We start from the raw sequence: 24455 nt of genomic DNA on the forward strand, positions 1-24455 counted from the left end.
TGATGTAAGGGGCTTAATGTTAGTGCTGATTTCCACAGCATGTGAGGGGAGGAGTAGTAACTGCCAATCAGGGCTACTATGAGCTGGTGACATGTCCTGGCCACAGTGGACATAACTAAGTGGATGACAAGCAGGAGGAATAAAAGTAGTTATCTGACAAAGAAAGGGCTGTTGAGAGAAATTCTGGGAGAGTTGATGCATCTAAAACCTTCACAGCCTCTGTATAAGGAGAAGGAATTGTCTTAGCTACAGCCCAGAGCATTTGTGTGCTGGGGTACTGTAAAGTGCTGAGTACTTTCAAGTAAAGTCAACAGACACTGGAGATGGTTCAGTGTATTGTGGATCAGGTTTGAGGAGCAATCTGGCTGCGGAGTGCTTGGACAGGGAGCTGTGGAGGAGGACTGCACTGTTGCTTTCCTCTTGCTCTTCACTGAGCCCTTTGGATGGTTTAAAGAAGTGCTACTGACCCACCTCTGGAGAGTTGTGGTCAGAGACTTTTTGGCTGCAGTGAGAGCTATCAGTGGACACTGGTCCTTAGGGCTGGGGAATCTGACATCCTGGGGAAGGGGAGGATCTGAGGAATCCTTAGTGCTGCAAGGGAACAGACCTGCAAATGATGAAAAGAAATTATCCACTAGCTGGTTCATTTAAAGTCCAAAATTACATCTTTATTACCTTGTTTAAAGGAATGAATGAACTAAGTGAACTTGTGCAGTTCCCAGAATATCATGATGGCAAATAATTATAACCTACAATGCAGGGGTCTGGGAACTGGTGCATTGCCCACGTTTCATGGAAAGTTGACAGTAATTCTGCCTTTATTTGTGAAATGCTGTCCATGCAGTCATTAGTGCTTAATGGGAGGGAAATATGGCTTTTCAAAGAAGGGCAGTGGCATCCTTTTTAAAGGCGAGAAAAAGAAGACAACGACAAGGCTATTTGGTAAATGCATTAATTGTGCTGTGGCCTTTGCTTCTTTCAAAGTGTGCAGTCTGCAGGTGTGGTTGGGACCTCTCGGGCTCTTGGGCCAGTGGTGAATTCTTCCTCCTGCAGTACATTGGGAGATACCCTAGAAATGCTGATGTGTCTGTTGGTGGGGATTACCATTGCTTGCCTTGGAGACTGAACACACAGGCTATTGGGACTCCCTTTAGCTGCATCTTCTTGTTCTGACTTCATACCATTAGTGTTGCCTCAGTCAACTAGTTTCCCTGTTGGATATGTGTGTTCTCCAAATATTTATAGCCTGAAATCGTCATCTTGTTACTTATTTAAATTGGATTGATTGATATCCCAAGACAGCGTACAGTCATCATAAACAAGAGCAGGACAGGTTAAGGAACTAACAAGTTTTGGTAGAAAAGCCATCTTTATACCCCTGTTAATGTTTTTTTTCATCTACACAAAGTAAATGACACAGTGTCCTTGCATGATATTTTCTTCTTTTCAGTAATATCTGTTTATCTCTCCTAGGCCAATGATTCAAGAGAAAATCAAAGTGTTGGGGGAAGCTGGTCTTTCAGAAACCAATTTCTCCAAAACAGCTGAATCCACTAATTACTGCCCTAAGGTAACTGACCTGAAGGAATATTGGTGGTCCCTGGGAGAGGCTGAATGGGCTTTGGCTTGTGTACATCTAGACTGGCAGGTGATTGGCAGGCTGACCTTACACCTGTTCTGCCTGTAATGCCACAGACCAGATTCTCCAACTCCTCCCAGGATCCATGCCTTTACTTGGACTCTCTGCAGAGAGTTTCCAAACCTGCTGCATGCAAGGAGACATGATAGCCTGGATAGCATATATATGTCTCAGAGATATATGTGTATGTGTGTGTATGTATGTGTGATATATATATATATCATATATGAGATATCCACACATGTGCACTGTCTCAGGGGGAGTGCCCTCTGATTGTTGCTCACTTTGTTTTTATATGACAATGTGTATTCAGATTCTGTCTGTTCTAATTTCTCAGCCAGATCCAAAGCAAAAGACCATCTACGACCTTTTCCAGAAGACCTTCTCTGCAAGCAAAGATGACACTGATGAAGTTTTGCTTTTGGAGGCAGCTGATGCTTCCTGTGAGTCTGACTCTGGCAGTGCCTTGCAAGATACAGGAGAGACATGTTCAGTGAGTCCCCCCAAAAAGCGGCATATTAAAGAGTTTTTTAAAGTATAATGGTGACAGCAAAAGAGAAGGTGGCTAAGAGATATTTTTTTTTATTAAAAAAGAGAAAACAAAAGCAATCAAGTATTATTTTTTTGAGTTTTCAAAAATAAAAGACTTAAGTTTTCTGTATCTCCAGCGCATTTCATCTCAAAGGATGAGAAGGCAATCTGACAGCGTGACAGATGAGCAGTGCACAACTGGCAGCCTGCAGGTTTTGTAGTCCTGGTTTTGCTGATGACTGAGTGGCCATGGGCAAGTAGCATGCTGCTTATTTTCAGCACGTCAGCTTCCACAGTAGTTTTGTTTAAAAAGCAGATAATGGTTGTCTGTCCACAAGGCAGAACTGTTGTGAAAACTAACTTCTCAGCAGCTGCAGAGTGCTTTTAACAATCAGTCTTCCCTCTCCAAGAATTTTAGTCTGTATTTATAGGAGTCAGTTCACTGGCAAAATTTTAGTCTGTATTTATAGGAGTCAGTTCACTGGCAAAATTTGGCCCTTACTTGGGTCACTCACAAACTGGCCCTCTAGTATTCAGTTTGGCAGTGAGGAGAAAAGATCCAGACAGATCTTGATGTTTTGTGGAGGTGGGGGAGAGGAGGGAGAGCCCCAGATTTTTGTCTGTGCAAAGCAGTCAGTACCTTGAAACTAAGTAGTATAACTGACAGGAAGTGTGTATTGCCTGTTAGGCACATGTCTGCCTGGGCACACTGATCTCTGGCCTCATCTGCTAAATCTTAGGACCTGCTCCATGGCACTCGCTTCTTGTCTCAGTGGAGGGTGAAGCTTGTGCTGACTGCCAGGGATTAAGCCTAGCTGCTCAGGAAGGGGGTGTGTGTGTGTTTTCTTCAAGACTCAAGACTGATTTCCACAGATGAGTGAGGAGAGGGACATGTGCGGACTTTTGTTCTTTTTTTTTTTTTGTAAGAAACTGATTCTGGACTGAGCTGTTTAAATAAAAAGTTGTTTTAAGTTGTGGTTCCCAAGCTTTTGGTACTTTTTCTGTTTTAGAATTTCATCTCCCATTTGGACCGTAAGCTTGAGAAATACATAATGCAGTGGAAATATTAGTGTTTTTTTTAAATATTTGCAATGGCTGAAAGATAGGTCTTTTTGGGGACCCTTCCTTTTGTGCTTTCTGAAATGCATCAACTTTCAAAAGGGAAACTCCCATGATACTTTACTTATAGATGAATCAACAACTACTTCCATAAGACATTTAGGCTGGTACCCTAGGACCTGTTATTTGCTCCCATTACAGCTCTGTGCAGGTTACACCGAGAATGCCAAAAGCAGCACTGTTGCTTGATGCAGGGATTAAAATGCCTGCTTTTGATTTGTGATAGTCTCCCAGCCCTGTGAACTGGGAGACCTGAACTCCCAGCCTCGGTGCTGCCTGAGCAAAACCACTCTTTGGTTCCTTTCAGGAGCTTGTGACACATTTGTTGTCCCTTGGGCATGGCCTGATTCCACTTCACAGTGGTGATGCCTCTGCAAAAACTCTAGAGGCCACTTTTGATGTTGGCTTGATGTAAAGGCAAATGGCTCTGTTTATCACAACCGATCTTTTCAGGCATCTCTGGCTCTTTTTCATTTTTTTGTGTATTATTGCCAATGTGGTGTAGCGTGATCCCAAATGAATGTCTTTCATGCTTCTGGTCTTAGTACTAGAAGATACTTGGAAATGGGGTAGTTTTAAGCACGTGACCTGGGGCACAGGAGAAGATATAATTTTACAGAGGTACCAGTTAGCTATGTTTTACAGCCATAATCTGTAAAGAAGGGCAGGAGAAAAGAAAACTCAAGGCTTACATTTAGCTTCTGGAGGCCAGGAGCTAACATGCTGCGCAGGCAGCATGCTTGGCTGTGTACAGATACCAGACACTGACAAAAAGCCCTCTCTTCGACAGTCAAGGATGAAAAAGTTTGTGCTAGAAGATCCACCTGATAATAACTGGGATATTTTTTCCTGCATTGGAGCGTTTGATTATCCCATTTTCAGCAAGTGTGGTCATGGAGATGCCCTACAGGCTGTGTATGCGATTGCGCTGGGTAGAGACTTGCTTTTCATTCATGACTGCAGAAGGTGCTTTGGTGCGTGTGCAAGTGACGAGGAGTAGGACCAAGGACCGTGTGATTGGCCAACTGGAGGAAATGCTTTATCTCTGGATTTGAGACAGAGCGCTAAACATAATTTCTCTTGCTCCAACAGCTGGCCAGTGTGTCGAAAATACACACTTTTCGACATTTTTAAATTTGACATTTTTGCTCTTGAACACAGAGTATTTAATCTGTTTCTAGGACATGTGATCTTTCTACTTGCAGAGAGGGTTGTTCTGAGTAAGGGGTGAGAAATGTTGCTGTCTGCCTACTGAAAAAAAAATATGGAAGACGTTATTTGTATACCCATATTGTCGACTCCTATAGGAGTCATTCTCTTCCTCCTTGTAAAGCTACAGCTACTTCAAAACAGTTATTTTTCTGAAATCTGCTGAAAGTACCCTTGGAGAATTCTGCTTCTCATAAACTCAATTTATCTTACCCATATATTGATAAATCCCAGCCCTGTTAGAGGAATGCTAAGTGTACTCTTTCTTTGTTAGGGCCCATAAAATCTCAGCTGGTTTGCTGCAGAGTTACAAAGGCTCTTGAAGTACACTTGAGATTCACTTTATCCTTGCTGGGTGAAAAAAGGGGAGAAGAATCTTGCAGGAGAGTGCTTTTAGTCATTACATCAAGGGATTGGAAAGACTGTGCAGGCCTTAGCCCAATTACACTATTAGTCTGTCATTAATATGATGAGGAGGTGGTTGGGAAGCTGCCAGCAGGCTCAGACAGGATCTCGAAGGCTTGCTGATGAGAATTTGTACAAGGTACTGTGCAGGTTGCCAATGAGACCCACAGGCAGGCTCAGGAACATGCACTGGGGGGGACTTTTGGGGACTCTTACACCTGCCCATTGAAGATGGTATAACTAACTTTTTGGCATTATCTAAAGCCCAATAAAGTAAAGGGAATGACCCATCTTACTGGATCTTGGAGCATCTTACTGTGACTGTTTACCTGCTTGTTCACCTGCATCTGCTCTTACTGATGTTAGAGAAAGGCATGTTTTCAGGAAGGGTGCCAAACCAGGAACAACAGATAAAAATACCCGAACAATGAAGTGGAGCAGTTCGAACTACATCTTCAGTACATGAAGCTGGCCAGCCTGGGGCATGCAGAAGGGTTCGAGGTGGTGGACTGTCAAGGCGAGTCTTCTGGAGCTGTGCTGGCCTGTCTGCATCCATCCACCATCTCAGTCACTTGGAAATGTACGTTTATTTTGGCAGTGCTGGGAATGGCTGTTGTCTGAGGGGGCTGGGTTTGGTTGTTGGCAGAGCTGTCTGTAATACTGGTAGGTGAAGGATATGACCACGTGCTGTACTGTCACAGCGAGCTTTAACTCTGTAGATAAAGGCTGGAGAACAGCAGTAGATCCTCCGTCCTGATGTGTTGGCTGACAATTTTTTTTTTTAACCAAATAGTCACAAAGCAGCCAAAGGAACTTTTTATTTTCTTCTTTTTTTTTTTGTCTGTTAGTATGTTGGTATCAAAGATGTATCATGTGAGTCATCATTATGATGAGGATCTGAAAAGGGCAAATATATTCCTAGGATACATCAAATGAGATTTTGACGCAACACAGGGAGATACAAATACTGTTGCCTAAAGCCCCGCTGAGCCCTCATCTGGAACAGGGTTCTGGCCCACCAGCTCCCGGGAGGATCTGCTTGGATGGGAGGAGAGCTTGCAGGGATGATCCGGGAACAGGGAGCCTGGCATGACAGAGGGAATTAAAAATGTGAGTGTTCAAATGCTCAAAGCAAGAGCCAGGAGGGGGTGTGGTGTCTGTCCATGAGCATCTCTGAAAGTACAGACCCCAGCCAGGGAAAGGCTAACCTAGTGGCAGGGTATGCTCCAGTCGTTAATTCCCTATTAATTAAATAGACTGCAAATGAAGAGGAGGGCTGTTATGGGTCGAGGCAGCCGGGGTGGGTATGGGGCTGTCGTGGGAGGAAAAGCACCTGCAAAAAGTATCTGGGGATGGCTTCTCCAGGTGGGCTGGGCAGCCCTGGCTCCCTCCTGGTGGGAGAGGATGAGCTGCAGCTGGCTCTGTGCATTAAAAAGCTCTCGGGCTGAGGGGTTACATTTCTTAATGGAGGTTAATGGGTTGTTAATCCTGTTATGAGCATTGCAGCTCAGGGGCGTTGGTACGTTTCGCTCGCCCATGCCAGGTCTGAGCAGTGTGGGAGCCCTCCCGGGTCCTGGCCTCGTGCTTTGGTGCTGGTGGCAGAGGTGGCTCGGGTGCCCCGGGGGTTCGGGAGCACCATCTGGGTGCCGGCAGTCCACCTCCATGGCAGCACACGGAGGCTTTTGAGGCTGGTTGTCTCAACGCTGGATGACCCAAGGAAATCGGGTAGATGCCATGGTGGCACCCGGTTGGGTTATCTTGAAACCTCTGGGTTTAGGGCTAGTATGTTTTAAGATTAGAATTCATCCTTATTGATTTATATATCTATATAAATTTTTTTTTTACCCCTTCTGCAGCTCCAGTCTGGTTTGCTGTTCCTGTTTTAATTCTGACATCTACCTACTACTTATTCTCTTTAAAAATGAGGGGAGTGAATGTAACTGCTCCATCTCCTTTCCTGGTGTGACCTCCTTGGGTGGAAATCCAGGAATCTGAGCTCTCGTGCTACATCTCCCGTGCAGCGCTGCTGGGGCTGATGTACTGCTTGGGTTTCACATTGATTCACGGCACTTTCCGAGCGATGAGTCTTCCAACATCAAGCTGCAACTGCGTTCTGGTTTGTGTGCTTTAGGCTTTAGATAAAAGGATAAACGTACACAATATAGAGCGCGACCATAGAGCTACGCACCACCACGGTGCAGACAGACCCACTCCGACTCCCATCCGCTCTACGCTCTGTCGCCTTTATCCGTCACTTCCGGCGGCGACGGCTCATACTGCGCCTGCGCAGGGGGGGGTTTCTCTCTCAGCGTCGGCGCCGGGCAGGAAGATGGTGAGTGGGGTCGGGGCGCCGCGGCCCATCCGCCGCCATCCGCCCCGCGACCGCCGCGCTGAGGCTGCAGGGCACGGCGGGGGGCAGCGCGCAGCCCGCTGCGGGCGGGGCACGGACCGGGAGGGCCTGCGGGCCGGCCCTGTGTGGGCTCTGTCCCCGAGCAGGCCCCGTCCCCGGGCTGGGCTGCGAGAGGGGATCGCTCCCGCCGGGGCGGCCTGTGGGAGATGATGGTCCGAGCGAGGGGAATGGCAGGCCGGGGGGGAGACGCTGGAAGACCGAATAGGCGTCCCAGGAAGAGGCCGGGCTCGGGTTCACAGCGGATTGCGCGGTCGGGGGGTGGCGGTGTCCCTGGTGGGCGACTCTGCTGGCTGCAGCGTTGCATGTTGAGAGCGGGCTGGCCCCGAGGAGGGACGCGGCTTTGCTCCTGCCTGGCTGCCAGACTGCGGCCCTTTGCCCGAAGTGCCCCAGCAGGAGCTGGGAGGCTGAGGCAGCGTGAGCCTCTCGCCGTTTTATAACTAATACTCTATTTACAACGTCAGGGAGAGGCGTTGGTCGGCGGCAGCGCCGCTTTTGAGTGCTGAGTGCTTTGCTGTCGCGTCAGGAGAGCTGCGGAGGAGATGGCGATCTCAGTAAAGTTGAAGCTTATTCTGGTTTGCCTCCCAACAGGCTAAGCGCACCAAGAAGGTTGGGATTGTAGGTAAATATGGTACCCGTTACGGTGCGTCCCTTAGGAAAATGGTGAAGAAGATTGAAATTAGCCAGCATGCCAAGTATACCTGCTCCTTCTGTGGCAAGGTGAGAGACCTCCTTCCCTAAAAAAGTCTTTAAAAATAACTTTGTTGTTGATGCTACAAATGCAACTTGATGCTTTGGTAATTTTTCTACTGAAGAGATAACTTGACTAGTTTTGAGACAGTGATTAGTTTCTTGTGAGCTTTAGGCTACTATCAGAATCCCTTATAGAATAAAAAGAGTTAGTAGACATTTCGTGTGCATGTTTAGTGGTAGTTAAATGAAAACAAGCATAAATTATATTTCATTACACAAAATAGTGAGAAATGTTGCCATACAGTACGTTTTAGGTATCTAATAAAAAGACCTGACAGAATTAAAACTTGTTATCCTGATAATTAAGGCATCACTTGGGCTTTTTTTTTTTTTCTTCAGTAACTTTACAGCTTACCTGGAGGAGGAAGAGTCCTTGCTTTTCCCACTTAAAACTTTTGATTGCAGTTGCTTACTTATATTTGTGTGCTGTATAACTCTGGATGGGGACAAATTTCTGATAAGAATTAATCTTATCTGCTCATGTACATAATCAAAATTCACTCTTAAGTCTGGTGTTTGATAGTTTGAGAGGCCCATCAACTTCTGCTGGGCAACAACTATCAACACTTGTGCTGGGCAACAATTATCAACACAGATAATTTTTAGTGATATCTATAAAGTAGGTATCTGTAAGTGGCTGGAAATTTAAAAAGATTTCCATCTGTGTTTTTTTATATTTCATGTCTTTCTTATGTGAAGTGAGGATGTTGGTAACCCCATTTGTAGAGCCGCCTAAATCCAGTGTAGGTGTAGGCAAACCCATTGTCATCTTTGCAAGGTGATGGAGACTTGCCCAGGTGAAAGGAGCTCAGTACCCACCACTCTTTAGATGCTATTCAAAGGGGGTCCAGTTTAGAGCAATCTTGGGATGTCCAGGGAGCACTAATAATAGTGGTGTTACATTGGTTATCAAACCAGGTAAGAATATCAGTTATTATGACCAATGTAACTCCTTACTATTTTTCTCCTTCAAAAAGAGCTGAGTTTTTGATGATGTGCTTAGAAATTACGCACTTTATGTCTGAACAAAAAAGTGTTTCAGAAGGACTTTCCCTGTTCTGAAGAATCTGAATAAAAACATTCCCTGATCCTTGCCTGTCTTAACTAGGCTTATAGGTAATGCTGTGGTGTGATGCTGATGTCCTCACCTGAAGTTTGTTGTTTGGATGATAGTAAAAGTTCTCTTGGCTTTTTCAGCTGATAGAGAGTGCCATTTTTTTTTAATTTTTTTTTTTTTTAACCTTTTATTACAGACCAAAATGAAGAGGAAGGCTGTGGGTATCTGGCACTGTGGATCCTGCATGAAGACAGTTGCTGGTGGTGCCTGGACTTACAAGTAAGGAAATAAAGAAGCTCCTATCAGCATTTATTCTCACATAGCTGAGGCATAACACAGCTGTTTATTTAATTTTTTTTAATTTTAATCTACTAACCATTAAGTAGATCTGTCTCGAGTTAGTGATATGTGGGGGTTTTCTTGCCTGCATTGTTAAAATTTTACTGGAATGGATCAAATTGGATTTGATTGCTATTCTTTCCAGTATCTGTTGTGCAGCTTCTGAGAATATTGTCTTTTATCTGTCATATTACTGCTGCTGGTTTTGGTGGGTCCCTCCAAAATTTCATTATCACTCTTGGGCTTTATCAAAGCAGTTGTTTTATTCTTCAAAAATGCAAGCTCTGCATCTTTTCCCGAACTTCAAATAAAGAAACTGATACATCTGCAAATGCTGAAACAAATACTTTTATTTAAGTAGTCTCTTGTGCCTTGGCTGTAGTAGCATGTCTTACTGGAGATGTGAACTACAGTTGTTGCTTGTACGAGGTGTTACACTTGGGCCAGCTTTTGGTGATGTTGGAAGAAAAGGAGCAGAGAGGATGGCTGGTTCATCCAGCCATCTCAGGGTGGAATCAACTGTGTGGATGACACCTGACAGATGTCCCTCTGACCTCTTCTAAAAAGAGCTTCAACAGCTTCTAATAAATTATGCCTCTAAGCTGGGGATTATTTTTCCTTCCTTGATTCTTTTGACTGTATACAAATTTTAATTGTCTAAGGGAACTCTTACTTCTTCTTTCAAAGCCTAAGCAGCATTTCTTTTGTGATTACTACCCTAGCCTTTTCAGTTCAGAGACACAGATGCAATAGGCAAAACCAGGTTTACTCCAAGGAAAATTATTTCCATGTTTTGTTTTTGTTTTAAAAGCATTGAATCATTATAGTCCTTATTGTGACGATGCCCTTGCTTACTCCCTTTCTTTATTCTCCTTCCCTCTCAATTCTGGTAGAAGACACTATTGTCCCACGCATAACAGTCGCTAAGAATTTGAGCCCACATGCTTGTGCACGTGATTGATGCATGACTGGATAATTTGGGTTGAGACGTAGCTTGTGAAAGTTGTGTGTGCTTCTGTAGACAAAGGCCTACGCTTTGTTGTCATGAAAATCAAAGTGGAATTAGCCCCCTGTTGACAATGCAGTTGGGGATAACTATTTGAAATTATTAGTGCTTTCTCCAAAAAATAACATTGGCGCAGGTTGTTCTACTGCCGTGTTCAGATGACTCTGCTTCTTCTTCCAGTACCACCTCTGCAGTGACAGTCAAATCTGCGATCAGAAGACTGAAGGAATTGAAGGACCAGTAGAAGCTACATCCTGTTCTCCTTGTGAAACATCCTTTTTTTTCCACTGTCAAGATCTGTCCTTTTAACAATAAAAAGGTGATAATGGAGTGGAATCATGTTCAGCTTTCTGCAAAAAGTACTGTCTGTCTTGCTGTACTGTATTTATAACTATGGAGGCATTAGTCGTTCTATCCAGTAGTTGAGCAGCTCTTGTTACTGGTGAAGCCATTAAAAAACACTTTTCCTTTCCAGTTAATTGCATACTTGGTTGCTTGAATACGTTGAGGTGAATCTGAGGAAAGCTTAAATAGCTTGAAGAAGCCTGGCACATCTTGATATGTCCTTCATGTCTGTGCCTTGAGGAACAGTGTAGAGCTCCATGAGTGGAGGAATGGACAGATGTAAGAGGGGAGGAGAGAACATGCAAAACATCACTCTGCCTCTTCCCATTTGCCTTTGAGGAGGGCTCAAGGGAGTAGGGTGTGTGCTGCAAGATGGAGAGAAAAAAAGAGCATCATGACTGGCTTGGGGGCAGAGATTGGAATGGTAAAAGAGCAGCTATCATCCTCCGTTGCTGGCTGGTGCTGCTTTATTTTCCAGCGCCAGCTACAGATGATTGCTTACTACAGCCTGTAGCCTGTTGTGTGCAGATCTCAAGGTTAGTCTACCTGAACATAATCTATGGCTCGCTCTTCCTAGGTCTGATAGCAGGCTCCCATGTCTGTATGTTCAAGTTCCCTAATCCATACCGAGTTGCAACAATAAATTTTCATGTTGAGCGAACTCCTGGAACATTCAGTCTTGGAGGAAAAGCTGCTGCTTGAGTTAATAATTGCCTCCAAATTATCTCTTTAGACTACCAAGCTTAAGATGCCGGAATATTCTTTATGGTCTGTTTGTCAGGTGAGTTTCAATTTGGCTTGAGGTTTGTTTTTGTCTGGCCTTTTTGGTGACTGCAGCACCTTTCCTGTCCTTAGCAGTACAGGTCAGAAAAGACAAGTCTTGGTAATAACCTTGATAGCTGCTGGAGGAAAAACAGTAAGCAGGTAGCATAGTGGTTGCTTGCTCTTGTTCCAGTTTAAGTTTTAAATGGATTTGGGTGGTGATGAGCTGTGGCAATAATGTCATTAATGAGCCCAACGTCTTCAAAAAGTAGGTTCAGAACTGGACCTAAGTAGGAACCTTTTTCCAGGCTGCAAAACGTCTGTGGCTCAGAAATTTGACTGCAGTATCCCTGAACTTGTTTCCTAAACTTTTTTTTTTAATTCAGTGCTCTAAAGTTCCCTTACTAAAGTAAATTCATTTATTCAGTATTCAGGTATCCAGTGTTGTTCATACCAACCTGCACATCCTTCATGTCACCTTGCAAGAGTGATACAGGTCATTCCCTGGGACTCTGACAACCTGCTTTCTGGGAGAGAGAGCACTGTACGTTTCTCCGTCATCACACCTTGTTCTGCCTGTAGTGCAGGGTGAGAGAGTTGTCTGACAGGCTTGAAGTGGAGGTGGCAGTGGGTGACTCCTTAGAAGCAATGGCTCAGTTTTGTATATAGAATCATAGGATTTTTTAGGTTGGAAAATGCCTTTAAGATCATCAAGTCCAACCGTTAACCTGGCACCACCAAGTCCACCACTAAACCCTGTCCCTAAGCACCACATCTACACATCTTTTAAATACCTCCAGGGGCGGGGATTCAACCACTTCCCTGGGCAGCCTGTTCCAGTGCTGGACAACCCCTTCGGTGAAGAAATGGTTCCTCATATCCAATCTAAACCTCCCCTGGCACAACTTGAGGCTATTTCCTCTCGTCCTATCACTTGTTACCTGGGAGAAGAGACCGACCCCCACCTCTCTACAACCTCCTTTCAGGTAGGTGTAGAGAGCGATAAGGTCTCCCCTCAGCCTCCTCTTCTCCAGGCTAAACAACCCCAGTTCCCTCAGCTGCTCCTCATCAGACTTGTGCTCTAGACCCTTCCCCAGCTTTGTTGCCCTTCTCTGGACACGCTCCAGCCCCTCAATGTCTCTCTTGTAGTGAGGGGCCCAAACCTGAACACAGCATTCGAGGTGCGGCCTCACCAGTGCCAGGTACAGGGGCACGATCACTTCCCTAGTCCTGCTGGCCACACTATTTCTGCTACAAGCCAGGATGCTATTGGCCTTCTTGGCCACCTGGGCATGCTGCCAGATCATATTCAGCTGGCTGTCGACCAACACCCCCAGGTCCTTCTCTGCCAGGCAGCTTTGCAGTCACTCTTCCCCAAGCCTGTAGCGTTGCATGGGGTTGTTGTGGCCCAAGTGCAGGACCCAGCACTTGGCCTTGTTGAACCTCATACAATTGGCCTCAGCCCATCGATCCAGCCTGTCCAGATCCCTCTGTAGAGCTTTCCTATCCTCAAGCAGATCAACACTCCCGCACAACTTGGTGTCATCTGCAAACTTACTGAGGGTGCACTCGATCCCCTCGTCCAGATCATTGATAAAGATATAAAACAGAACTGGCCCCAGTACTGAGCCCTGGGGAATACCACTTGTGACCGGCCCCCAACTGGATTTAACTCCATTCACCACCACTCTTTGGGCCCGGCCATTCATATGTAGATGAACACCATCATGGCCTTCTGCACGTATGTTTTCTATTATAGCAGGGTTATGAAGGAAACCTGTGGGTTCAAGAAACTGTGAGCTCAACTCTGTCTCAGTTTTGCTGCTGCTTTTCTTACATGCATGGCTAACATGCATGCTGTTGCTGGCACTGCTGTTGCTGGCCCTGGTTCGTGCTAAGCAGCTTTCTTGGGATGCCATCTCCAAGCTGCCTTGAACTTTCTTTTCAGTTGTTTCTGCTCCCTTGGGGATGTCTTGCATACTGGTGTGCGGATAGCTTTTCTCCTGCTGGCTGCTTCTCCCACTGAAGATAGGGTGAATGGTGTGTGAGGATGGCTTATGCTAATGTGAGGATCTCTCTGCTGCCTGAAAAACAGCTGCTGACCTGCCTTATTGAGCATTAAGGGGCACTGCCCCTGACTTTGGCTTACCTTCCTATGTAGGTTTATGAAGTGCTGTTGTCCGGGAGCTGCTTTGCAGGTAACTGAGCCATCCTTTAGGGAAACCTCAGTGAGAAGGAAGTGTTGGGGAGCTGGTATAGACTGGATGTCCAGAAACAGCTCTATGTCCTGCTTCAACCTCCAGGAAAAGGGGTGAAGCGGATGGGGGGAGCTGTTTCAGTTGCCAGCTCACATGGAGATGAGTGAGCTCAGGACATATTGGCCACGCATCTGTGCATTACCTTGGGAGAGCACTTTCAAGAAGGTTTCTGAGCAATGACAACACTTCTTAAACTGCATCAAAATAAAAACAACTTCCGTTATGCTAAAGGTGCCTTCATGTGAGCCCTTTTGTTGGGAAATTGTGATGAAACTACATGAGCACTGATTACTTCGCCTGCTACTTCATCGTGCGAATGCCTTTTGGTAAAACACTCCATGTGCTTGTGGGGAGGTTCTTCTGGTGATGTGGCCATACAGCTCTGCCTCTAGAAGGGGCTCCGAGGGGCTTGGTTTGCTCTGTGGAGGTCCACATTTCTACAGGGAGGCACCATGCAGCCAGTTGAGGCAGGGGAGGCCTGACAGCTTGGAAACAGCAGCCCAGCTTCCTGGGCGGTGGGCTTGAGGATGGGAGAGGGAAATGCTGTTTTCAGTGAAGCTGCAGAAGAGGTCCAAAATTCCAGCACCACCTGCATGAGGTGTTCCTACTGGAGCAAAACTTCACAGGGGTCTGCAATGATACAGGGGCCATGGATGTGGCTCATCTGCCACAGGAACGTCACTGCTATGCCTCAGTGATCTGCCGGATAAAAGTGCTGCTCAGTCCTTGGAACAGCTGCAGGTGTCTCCTGGTTAAACACGTCTTTCTCTCTTCTGGCATTCTTGAGCTGCTAAAATCAGATGTAAGTGACAAGCTGGTTAGCGTGCTACTGGCAAATTCGGATTTACCTGTGACGGCTGCTGCGTGGAGGTGTGTGTTACTGGCTCTCGCTGCCTTTACAAGCAGGATAGTGTTGTTCTGCATATTGCCTTTTATTCTTGACTGAGTGTGCTTGGGTCACATTTCCATGTCCATTCTCCCCTCCCAGTTCTGGGTGCTGAGATACGTTGATATCCCAGGGTGATTGTACAGGTATCTTACCTAGGGTGACTTCTGTTCCTGCTGAGGAAGCTATTAATTACCTTTGGGATTAATATTTGCAGAGAGTGGAAGTTGGGCAGGGTGGAAATAGGAAGAGAAGATAAGGATGCGGGATGACTTTTTTGACCTGGACTGTGTGGTCCCACCTGCATCCCTGCATGGGCTGCACCCGCAGAGCTCCTGGGCTTGTTGTTTTCTCCCAGGAGCGCCGTGGTACCCTGGCCTGCTCCTGAGCAGAGGCGTTTTGTGCCGGTGAACCATCAGGGCTGCCAATTCGACACGTTTCCCCAAAGTGAGAGCAGGGAGGAAGGTGGAGAGGGCAGGAAAGAGGAGGGACGCTGTGGGCAGCGCACGGTCAGCTGGCAATGCTGCGAGCGGCCAGCGGGCGACACTGCCGCTCTGCTGCTCCGTGCTGCGAGGCTGCTGCGTGGCTGCGTCTTCTCTGCTTCGCTTCCCGTCCAGGAGAAAGGCTCTGCTCACCTGGAGGCCTACTATAGCTTCTTAGGTCAGCGTTTCATGCTTCCCCCCTAAAACAGACCGTGACAGTGATTTTAGACTGAAACAGGGGTCTGTGTCAAAAGAGATAAGGACGTAGGAATGGGAATGGGGAAGTTGGAGACGGGGGTTTTGTGGTCACTTGTTACCTCTAACAGAGCTGAATTTTTGTTGTTGCTCTGTCCAAACCCTGTATATATCCTAGGAGAATTTGTTGTATCAACACCTATGTGATTTGGCCACGTAATCCTGAAAATTTGTGGTTTCCTCTGGGAATCTAGGGTGAAAACAGGAATTCTTAGTAATTCTTCTTACTGCTTTCAGTATAGTTGCTGTTGAGTCTTAGTCAGGAACTTGGATAGAGTTGTCTTAGGTGCTGTAGCAGCAGAGAGCAAAGTGCTGGCACCTATCTTGGAGAGTGCGAACTTACGGCAGTGTCTGACCCATCTGGATTGCTACAGCTACGGGAATTGGAGGAGGGTTTGATGGAAACGGAGACTTTGAATCTGACTGACTGTTCTGTAGATGTGGCCGAGGAGGCTGGTTGATCTTGGTTGCCTTTGAAGAGCAGGTGGGAAGGGGACCTCTTTCTCAGAGCAATCTATCAGTCCCATGGGATTTTTATGCTGGATCAAGGATATAACCCAAGGGGATGATGGCTGTAATCAAAGAGGCATTTCAGGAGCCCAAAGGAACTTGGAAACCAAAGAGTGAAAGAACTCAGGGCAACTGTCCTCATTCTGATTTCTCTGTTAAGCATTTATCTGCTTCCAAAAGAAAATAATTGCTTTGGCTTTACCCCATTTGCACTTCCTGCTCCCTCCTGCTCACTGACAGCCTGTTTGGTCTGTAGGGGATCATGATACTAAGCCTCAGGGGCACCATTTGTGCATCACATTTTGGGCACACATTAAAGACTGTTGGGGCCTAGGGCTCATGAGGATGAGAAACCTCAGCCACAGGCGTTGGTTGTCTCTTGTGTGCATCCTGACTTAAAGGCGGTGTGAATGCAGCCCACGTGCAGGTACTTCCTTTTGGCTTTGTGTCTTACTTGGGGATTTGACTGTAATAGAGCCTGACAGATATAAGCGATGAGCACCATGTTTTAAGGAGTATATCCTACTGTGATTTGTAACTTACACGAACAGCGGATGTCTTGGCCTTACTGTATGATCGGCTGCCTTCATCCTTGTGCAAGATCAAGTGCTGCCCATTGCCTTCCTGAGCTTCTTCGTGCCTCTTCCTCCATGCTGCATCCCAGGTTGATTCCCAACAGCGCTTCAGAAACAAGAGCGACCAATGCAGGTGAGTTACCTTCCTGGGGCAGATATACCCTGTCCTGGGAAATTTTTCTAGGTCTCTTCCTAGAAAGAAAGGAGCTTTAGTGATGAAATTTGTTGCTGGCTTTGCAGCTCAGAGTGTTGGCCAATGAGAGAATCAGCCAGGACTGGGGTATGACGTGAGCGTCACTTTAATGGGCTGCAAGTCACCATCTGATTTTACATATTGTCCCAGCTTTGAGCTGCTGCTCATCTCACCTGGTTGTTCACCAGCTCCTTTTGGGGAAACAGAGCATTGCAGAGCTGGTGGTCCAGCTCCCATGAAAGAAGGGAGCAGGCAGCACCCCTCTGCTTCCCGCCAATGCAGCATGGCTCACAGCTTTTCTTGGAGAAATGATTCCTCAAAGGATGCTACAAAGGGATACACAGTGGCATGAGACTCTTTATTTCCAGTGGCTCAGGGTGACAGAGAATCGCCTGCTTGAAACTGGCCCCAGTGCTCTGGAAGTGGGCAGTTGCCATTGGTAACACATCCTTCCTCCGAGTATTCGATCCTTAGCGGATGTCTTTTGAGGCATGGAGTGTGGCGGAGTTGTGGATATGCCTCAGGTGCCCTTATTAGATGCCTGGATGCATTTTGAAAATGGCTGCTTAGAAAATGTCTAATTGCTATTCCACATATTCAAAGTGTTTTTTTCTCTTGACAAGGCTTTGGCATGCCTTGGATTGCTAAATATACTTTCCTCTTGCAAATTCTTGGCAGGAATCTTTGTAAGGAATCACGCCAAGCAGTCTCTTCAAATGTTAACAAGCTCATCGGTGTGGCTTTCCCAGCACAGGGTTTGTGCTCTTTTTTTTTTTTCCACTCCCCTTCCCATAAAAACCCCAACCCTTCTCTTTTCTGTGCAGTGCTGCTCTGAGCATATGAACTATGGCAGCTCTGCAAGAAAGGATTTTTCTAATCAGAGCTTAAAAAAGTGCTTGTTTGGTGTTCAGCTGTTTGGTGTCACTGCCCAGCTCAGCCTCCTGGGGCTCCTGTTGAGTTGGAAGTTTGGGTTTTGGGGTGCTTCTGGAAAACCTAATCCATTTCCTCTCCTCTTTTGCCCTGTCTTGCTTTTTCCTGTTTTTAGCAAGTTGGACTGTATCCTTGCATGGCAATCATAGATTTGATGTCTTTCTTTCAGTAGCCTGTTAGCAAGTGAATGAGGCTGCCGTGCTCCCCTTTTGTTCCCCCCTCAATGCTTATACTGGTGTAGAAGCAGCCCTGGAGCTGGTGCCTACAGCCAGGCAGGGACCCGCAGACCTGCAGGTCAGAGCTGCAGGCCCAGGCTGCCTCTCTGCCTCTGCCCCAGGCAAAGGGCTGTGCTGCTCTGGCATCTTAAACTGCCAAAGCAAAGGAAGGCGGGAGAAGCCAGTGCAGCATTGCCAAAACCCCAATGTCTCCCTAAAAGAAACCTCCTAGGACTCTGGCATCCATCGATATGTCAGGCTACAAACCTCCCTTGAGCTTCACCGGAGACAATCTTGCATAAGCATTTGGAGAGCCAAGGGGCCGGCTTTCCCTCGACCTTTGCCCACCTCTTGTTTCTTCTCTTGTCCTCTCTTACTCACCTCCTGACCCGGAGTGTGAGCAGTGTCGCTGTGGGAAAGTGTCCAGGCTTCCCGGTGCGCAGCCAGGGGAAGAGCACGGTCAGCCCCAGGGGCTGCACATCTGGGCTTTGCTGGCAGCATGCCTCCACCCGAGTTCTCCAGAGGCAAAGTGGTTGGAGCTGCCCTCACCAGCTCTGCTGTGGTGTGCACGGTCACGGCTGCCCCTCGCCCCTGTGGCAGCAGAGGGAGAACTGGCCTGGGTTTCTTATTTTTGTGCAATTACAAGCACAGTACTGCTAGGTTACACCAGCTGAGGCTTTGGGCTGCGCTTTTAAAATGTGAATTCTGTAAAAGATTCCCTGGGCTTTCCTTTGCCTCTGACGTACTCTCCTGGCCTTTGCTCAACTGATGGACACACCTTGGGAGCAAGTGTTTGTGTTGGGATGTTAGATTCCCCACCCTGTGCTCAGAGTCCTACCTGCTCTTCATGGAAAGAGCTCAGCGGCGGATGCGGGGAAGCTGCTGCAGAGGCAATTGAGTTGTGGGGCCACAGAGCCTGCGTTCATCACGTTACAGCCTGGGATGAGCAGAGGGCTGGAAAGCCAAGGGCAGACCTTGGCACAGAAGAGGCCATACAGGAGACAACTGGAAGGGTAGTCCATGCCGTGTGATGACTCCTTACTTTTCCACTAAGGTGCTTCTTGTTCACATTCTCTCTGCTCGAAGCATCGTGACTTTGGCCCGCTCCCATGGAATGGGCCCGTTAACCTGGAGAGTGGAGAGCTGCTCCTCGTGGATCTTGTAGCTCTCCTGTTAATGATGACTTCTTTTTTGGTTTTTGTTCACCAAAATGGAATATTTCCAGCCTTGATTCAGTGGGCTTTTCCGAAGAGACCTCTGTCCACACTAGGGAATATTTATTTATAACTCATGAGTTCGGTTTCAGGAATTTGCTCTGTGAGCCCTCTCCATTTCTTTGATTAAATCTCATCTTGTAAGAGGAACATTTTATTCTGCAGCCCTTTCCCACCCTGAGACAAATGTCCTGCAAGTCGCTGCTTTGCTCTCCCCTTCAGGCAGTCCTGGAACAGCTCCAGTTATTTGAAAGTGTGGAGAGAGGACCTGATTCCTCCAAATAAATATTATTTCATGGGATATGCTAAGTGGGGGACCAAGAGGGCACTTGCCTTTTTTACTGAATAAAGTTCTCCCAAGTCACCACCTACTACTGGGCCTCACTTTTGAAGGGAGAAGGTTTGATGCAGAACAAGATCGTCTCCAATATCCTGGCTGTGAGGCCAGATTGATTGCTTGAAGATAGGATCTTGGTCTATATCAATCATGTCTGTTTCCATTCAAGCTGTTGGATGTGAAACTGTTTTTACTGTAATGGATTGGATTTGAGATTAAAAGGCAAATCTGTAAAGGGAACATTTAAAAAACTCTTAAATGCAGAGTAGACCCAGGTCATGCAAGGAAAGAAGGGGAACAAATAAATAATCCAGGCATTAAACAACTAATTTTTAACCTTAGTCAGCTGAAGATGTATTCTTCTTTGTGCATGAAGAATAAGAAAGGAATAAATGCAACCTCCTGTAGCAAGCAGAGGTGTTTATTCCAAAGTAGGTCCACCTCTGACAAAAATGTTGTGTATGTCATGATAGTCTGTATGAACCTCAGATGAAGACTATGTTGATACCTATCAAAGCAAGGAAGAAAATAGTTAAAGGAAAAGATAGAAGATGATAAACAATCACACACGTATGGAAGCCTAAAGAAGCTGGTTTGTGATCTGGGCCCATCAGCAGTCTGGTCGTTGCCAAGAGCTTTGGTTTGGATTATTATTACTGAAATCAGTGCTTAGCAGCTTAAGACAGTGATGGTTTTTACAGTGTGGACCTTAAGCACTGATAAGTTATTTCACATTGCTCACTTAGAGAATCCAAGGTATTAGACATGGCGGTAGAGCTGCCAGTTGCGTTACTTCTTTTATTTCCAAAGGGTGGAGATCAGTGATCAGAGTGGTTGTATGTGGGGATCAGGCTACTTCATTTGGCCAATGTACTGTCCTCCTACTTCCCACTATTTCCTTTTTTGGTGTCTTCTCACCTTACATGCACCTTCCTGGAAGATGTGAGGTCCTTGAGGCATGGAATATCTTCTTGTTTTGCCCATCTGTGGAGAGCTGATCACAGAGGACTCTGCCTGCTGCCTTTTACCTCTGTTGTTCATCTGTAGGATGGAGATCACCCAAACCTTTGAGAATACATTTCAGGAGCATTCCCTGCCATCACTGCGGGAAGATGGTACCTTTGTCAAAGGGAGAACTTGCCATCACTTGCAGAAAAAGGGGTTGCATGGAAATGAGAGAGACTCTGGCTTGTGGTCTTCCTCTAAATCAGCTGCATTTTTAACATTCAGAAGCCAACAAAGATGAAAGACTCCTGGTCAACCTCTCTACTCCCTTGGAAAAAAAATTACAAAGACTTGATAAATATTTTGCATTAATAAATTCCATTTGTCTTATAAAACGAAGTTTGCCAACTACCAAAGCAGGGAAAATATTTTACATAACTCTGAGTGTGACGTCTAAAAGGTTGCTATGAGCCTCATTTGAACAACTCTTTCCACAACCCAGAATGTGAAGGAATGCTAAGCTTCACCCAGGCTAGGACCAAGCTCGCTGTGTGCGTGTGTGTGCTTTTCTGCCGGCTGGTTGGTTTTATTGCAGTGGAAGTGGCAGGCTGGCTGCCTTCTGGTGAGTGGGGTCCAGCAGGTAAGGGGTAAGCCACGGAAAAAGAGATGAAGGCATGAACATGGCCCAAAAGCTGTTTGTGAACCCAAAACAATGTCCCTCACTGTGCTGTGGGAACGTTGCTATAAAAGGCAGGAAAGGCACAGCTGTCTACTATTATTGTTTTGTTATTAATTTTTAAGGGTGATGGTGATTAACCAGTGGAACAGATTCCCCAGGGATGTTTCTCAGTCTGGACTACCAAGACTTTCTGATTCTCAGGGCCAGGACCAAGCACTGGCTGTTCCTGCTAACCCTGACAGGGTCTACGTGATGGTTTACATCATCCTGCTCTGGTTTCGTGTCAGGCTGTGGAGTGGTGGCAATCAGCTACAGCATCTTGGGGAGCTGCAGGAGGTTCTTCTTGCCACTTGCAAGCCTGCACCCTTGATTTTGGTTAGCACTTCCCAGCATACAGAAATATGAATTGTTACGGGTGGTAGAGGGAGGGGACACCCAAGCCTGAGATGAGCAGGGTGCAGCTGAGGTCTGCCTTCAAATGACAGTCCCAAGACCACTCAGGATTTGGCACTTGGAGAACTCCAAGGCAAGCATGCCCTTTTGGCTTTGTAGGATGCACCTCAAACCAACCTCCCTCCACCCTTCCTGTCAGGCCTCTGCCAGTCTTCTCGGTTATCAGCTTGGCTTGCAGGAGCTGGGGTTGTTTCTCTGCCCAGTTTAAGTCCATCTCCTGGTCACCTCTGCCTACCCCTTTGAAGATGAGCTGGCTGCAGCTTTTTACATGCTTACACTTCCCCTTGAGCTTCCCTTTGCCCAGGGCCATCTGCCACCAGCCAACCTCTTGGAGGGGAGGAGGCAACCAAAGGCTCCCAAGCCTCTGTCAGTGCCAAGGCCAGACAATGCTGTGAATTAAAACACGCAAAAAATGAGGGATGCAGCAACTCTGGGTTCACAAGCACAGTCTGGAGCTTGGCTCCTACAAGCATCAAAGCCCTCTAGCCCTGCTGCCTGGGATATGCATGCCAGGAAGATATGCCATGGCTAGAGCCACATGGGGAGCGGCCGTTCCCTCTTGGGAAGGCATCTGAAACAGTCAACTAAGGATTTATCCTGAACTGGGGTGAAAATTTATTTGTGAATCCCAAACAATGTCTCTCGCAGAGCTGTGGGAATGTTGCTATAAAAGGCACGAAAGGCCCAGCTGTCTACGATTATTGTTTTGTTGTTAATTTTTAACAATGAGGGTAATTACCCATTGGAACAGATCCCCCCCCCAGGATGTTTGTTGGTCTTGAGTATTTAAACTATGAGGTCCTCTGAGCAGAGACGTGTCTAGGGCAAAGTGTACGTACAGCACCAAAAACCGCAGTGCCTTCAGCCGCGGCTTGTGCAAACCTACTTTCAGTTGCGCTGCAGCAGTCTGGGAGGACGCGTGTGGCCAGACACGCTGTCTCAGCAGAGGGGTGTCAGCTCCTGCTGGGATGGCAGTAAGTCTTAGGAAAACCTGGAGAGCTGGGTAGCCCTGAGCGCCTGAAGTCTTTCTGAATTTCATCAGATTGGTATTTTACAGCAGAACTTCTTCAGTCAGACTATTTCTAGCCAGCCCCTAGCTAAGAACAATTAGTATTTGTTTTAACAGTGATTGGGGCTCTTAGGAAAGAGTTTCAACAGCTAAAGGATCAGCCCTTGGTCACCAAGGGTGGGGGTTTTGTTGTTTTTCGCTCCCCTTCTCCCCCTCAATAGACTGTGCAAGTGCCTTCTCTTTTCGGAATCAGTTCTGGAGCAAATGGAGACTCACCACTAAATTATATCTGAGGGCAGAAAAGCAATGCCAAGCCGGTCCGTTGATTTTGTAATGTAGGACACAGCCCCCCTTGGCCTGCGTGCAGTCATGCACAGACTCCTTGGCATCTAATTAATAATTTGCAGTTAAGCAGCGGCTACTTCCTTGCATCATTTCAACACAGTTGCCAAGTGGAAAATTGAAAAACAAGAGAGAGCCAAAGAAACGACCACGACAACAACAACAACAAAGGTTTAAAGTTCTAGGAAATTTCACTATGTGAGGTCAAAATTCCTTGCGCGTTCAGGGGCTGGGCTGTTGGCTGGCAGGCGCCTCTCATTAACATGGCAAGGCCCTTTCTCTTCAAAGCCCTGCTCTCCTAAAGCACCTCCTGTTTGACTGGAGTTTCTCAACCCTAAAATGTGCGTGTGTTTGGGGAGCGGGAGGACGTGGGGAGAATGCAGGACTAGGGCAGGTTGAAGAGAAGTCCAATGAGGGTTTTTCTTGTGGTTGGGGAGGTGACAAATGCTCTGGGGGATGGGGACAGGCAAGGAAGGATGGTGAAGCAGAGCTCCCAGGACAGGGCTAGGAAGAGGATGGGGTGATGCAGCTAAGGGATTTGCAGAGCAGAGGATATCCAAGAGTGGGCTTACATACAAGGGAGACCTAGTCCTAACTTTTCTGGATCTTGAGGAACTCATCTCACCATCAGCCTCTCCTCCCAGTCTGCTGGTCAGCAGTTGGACTGTGTTTGGCCTGTTCACGGCACAAAAGGGCTTTCCTCTGGGTGGAGGTTTTTTTAGCACAGCCCTGTTAGAAAACAATAACAGTAATGTCTTGTGAGTTAGGTTTTCCACTCTTTTATGCTGCTAGCCCTGGGGAAGAGCTGGGGCATGCAACATTGTTGGCACAGAAGGAAGTACCACAGCTATCAACAGCTGAACTGAGCACTTGGATTTTTTATGCATCTTCATGCTCGAGGTTGTTGGAGACGTGAGGAGAAGGGGCCCAAGGGAAGGCTGGTGTTCAGAGCATCTGATGAGCTGTTTCTGCTTTGGCTGCCTTTCTTCTGTCTTCTCTTCTCCATGGAGGGAGCCTGTGGAGGCACGTGCTCCTAACTCTTCCCATTTACAGCTGCAGTAGTCTTCATGAGGTTGGCAGCTCTGGGATCTGTGTGGCTGGAGACTAGCAATTGTCTGTGGGAGGCAGGCATAAAGATCAGCAGTCTCAAAAACATGACCTATGAGGAAAGGCTGAAGGATCTGAAGAAGGAAAGGCTTTTGAAAACATTTTTTTAAACACACAAACAATTTTGCTGTAAGGTGAAAGGTACTCATCGGTTCTCTGTATCCACGGCAGACCTGACAAGAAGTGACAGTTGAAACCACAGCAAGAGAGATACAGGTTAGGTGTTAGTTGGTCAACATCTGGCCAAATAGATATGGTTGGCCTTCCTTTGAGTTGGGGTTGGAGTAGAGACCTCCAGAAGTCCTTTCCAGCTTCAAAATTCTACAATTCTGCGATAGGAACAACTTCCCTGCAGTAAGGATGACCACATAGTGATGAAGTGAGGTGGTAGTAATGTCATCTCTGGAAGTTTCAAGTTGGAGATTAGGCAAACGCTTGTCAGAAGTGGCTCAGGTAGAGCTGATGCTGTTTGGAGGAGTGAAAGCAGACTGTC

The 24455-nt window shown here is 46.7% G+C and overlaps 2 protein-coding genes across 7 annotated transcripts in view; both read left to right on the forward strand.

Moving 5' to 3' along the window:
• The window catches only part of SMARCAL1 (SNF2 related chromatin remodeling annealing helicase 1), a 42400-nt gene extending 35476 nt beyond the window's left edge, over positions 1-6924 (forward strand). For 2 of the 6 annotated variants that reach the window (XM_072874202.1, XM_072874203.1), the window contains 2 exons: positions 1474-1570; positions 1977-3258. In XM_072874202.1, the coding sequence (XP_072730303.1) occupies positions 1474-1570; positions 1977-2180 (301 nt within the window). In that variant the 3' untranslated portion in view covers positions 2181-3258. Of the gene's footprint in view, positions 1-1473; positions 1571-1976; positions 3259-5269; positions 5484-5751; positions 6014-6446; positions 6629-6759 lie in introns of those variants that run through there. The other 4 variants (XM_072874206.1, XM_072874207.1, XM_072874205.1 and 1 more) reach the window with 4 other exon arrangements.
• A 151-nt stretch (positions 6925-7075) lies between these two features.
• On the forward strand, positions 7076-10939 carry RPL37A (ribosomal protein L37a). Its single transcript, XM_072874209.1, has 4 exons — positions 7076-7235; positions 7902-8030; positions 9317-9399; positions 10646-10939. Exons 1-4 carry the CDS (start codon positions 7233-7235, stop codon positions 10707-10709), a joined length of 279 nt encoding a protein of 92 aa, XP_072730310.1. The 5' UTR covers positions 7076-7232; the 3' UTR covers positions 10710-10939.
• The last annotated feature ends 13516 nt before the right edge of the window (positions 10940-24455 follow it).

Source organism: Ciconia boyciana, chromosome 10 (assembly GCF_034638445.1).
Source record: "Ciconia boyciana chromosome 10, ASM3463844v1, whole genome shotgun sequence".
Lineage (NCBI taxonomy): Eukaryota > Metazoa > Chordata > Aves > Ciconiiformes > Ciconiidae > Ciconia > Ciconia boyciana.

Excerpts from the sequence above, each read along its gene's own strand:
- RPL37A (XM_072874209.1), top strand. Across the intron at positions 8,031-9,316 it reads CCTGCTCCTTCTGTGGCAAG|ACCAAAATGAAGAGGAAGGC; the intron begins GTGAGAGACCTC and ends CTTTTATTACAG. Across the intron at positions 9,400-10,645 it reads GGTGGTGCCTGGACTTACAA|TACCACCTCTGCAGTGACAG; the intron begins GTAAGGAAATAA and ends TTCTTCTTCCAG.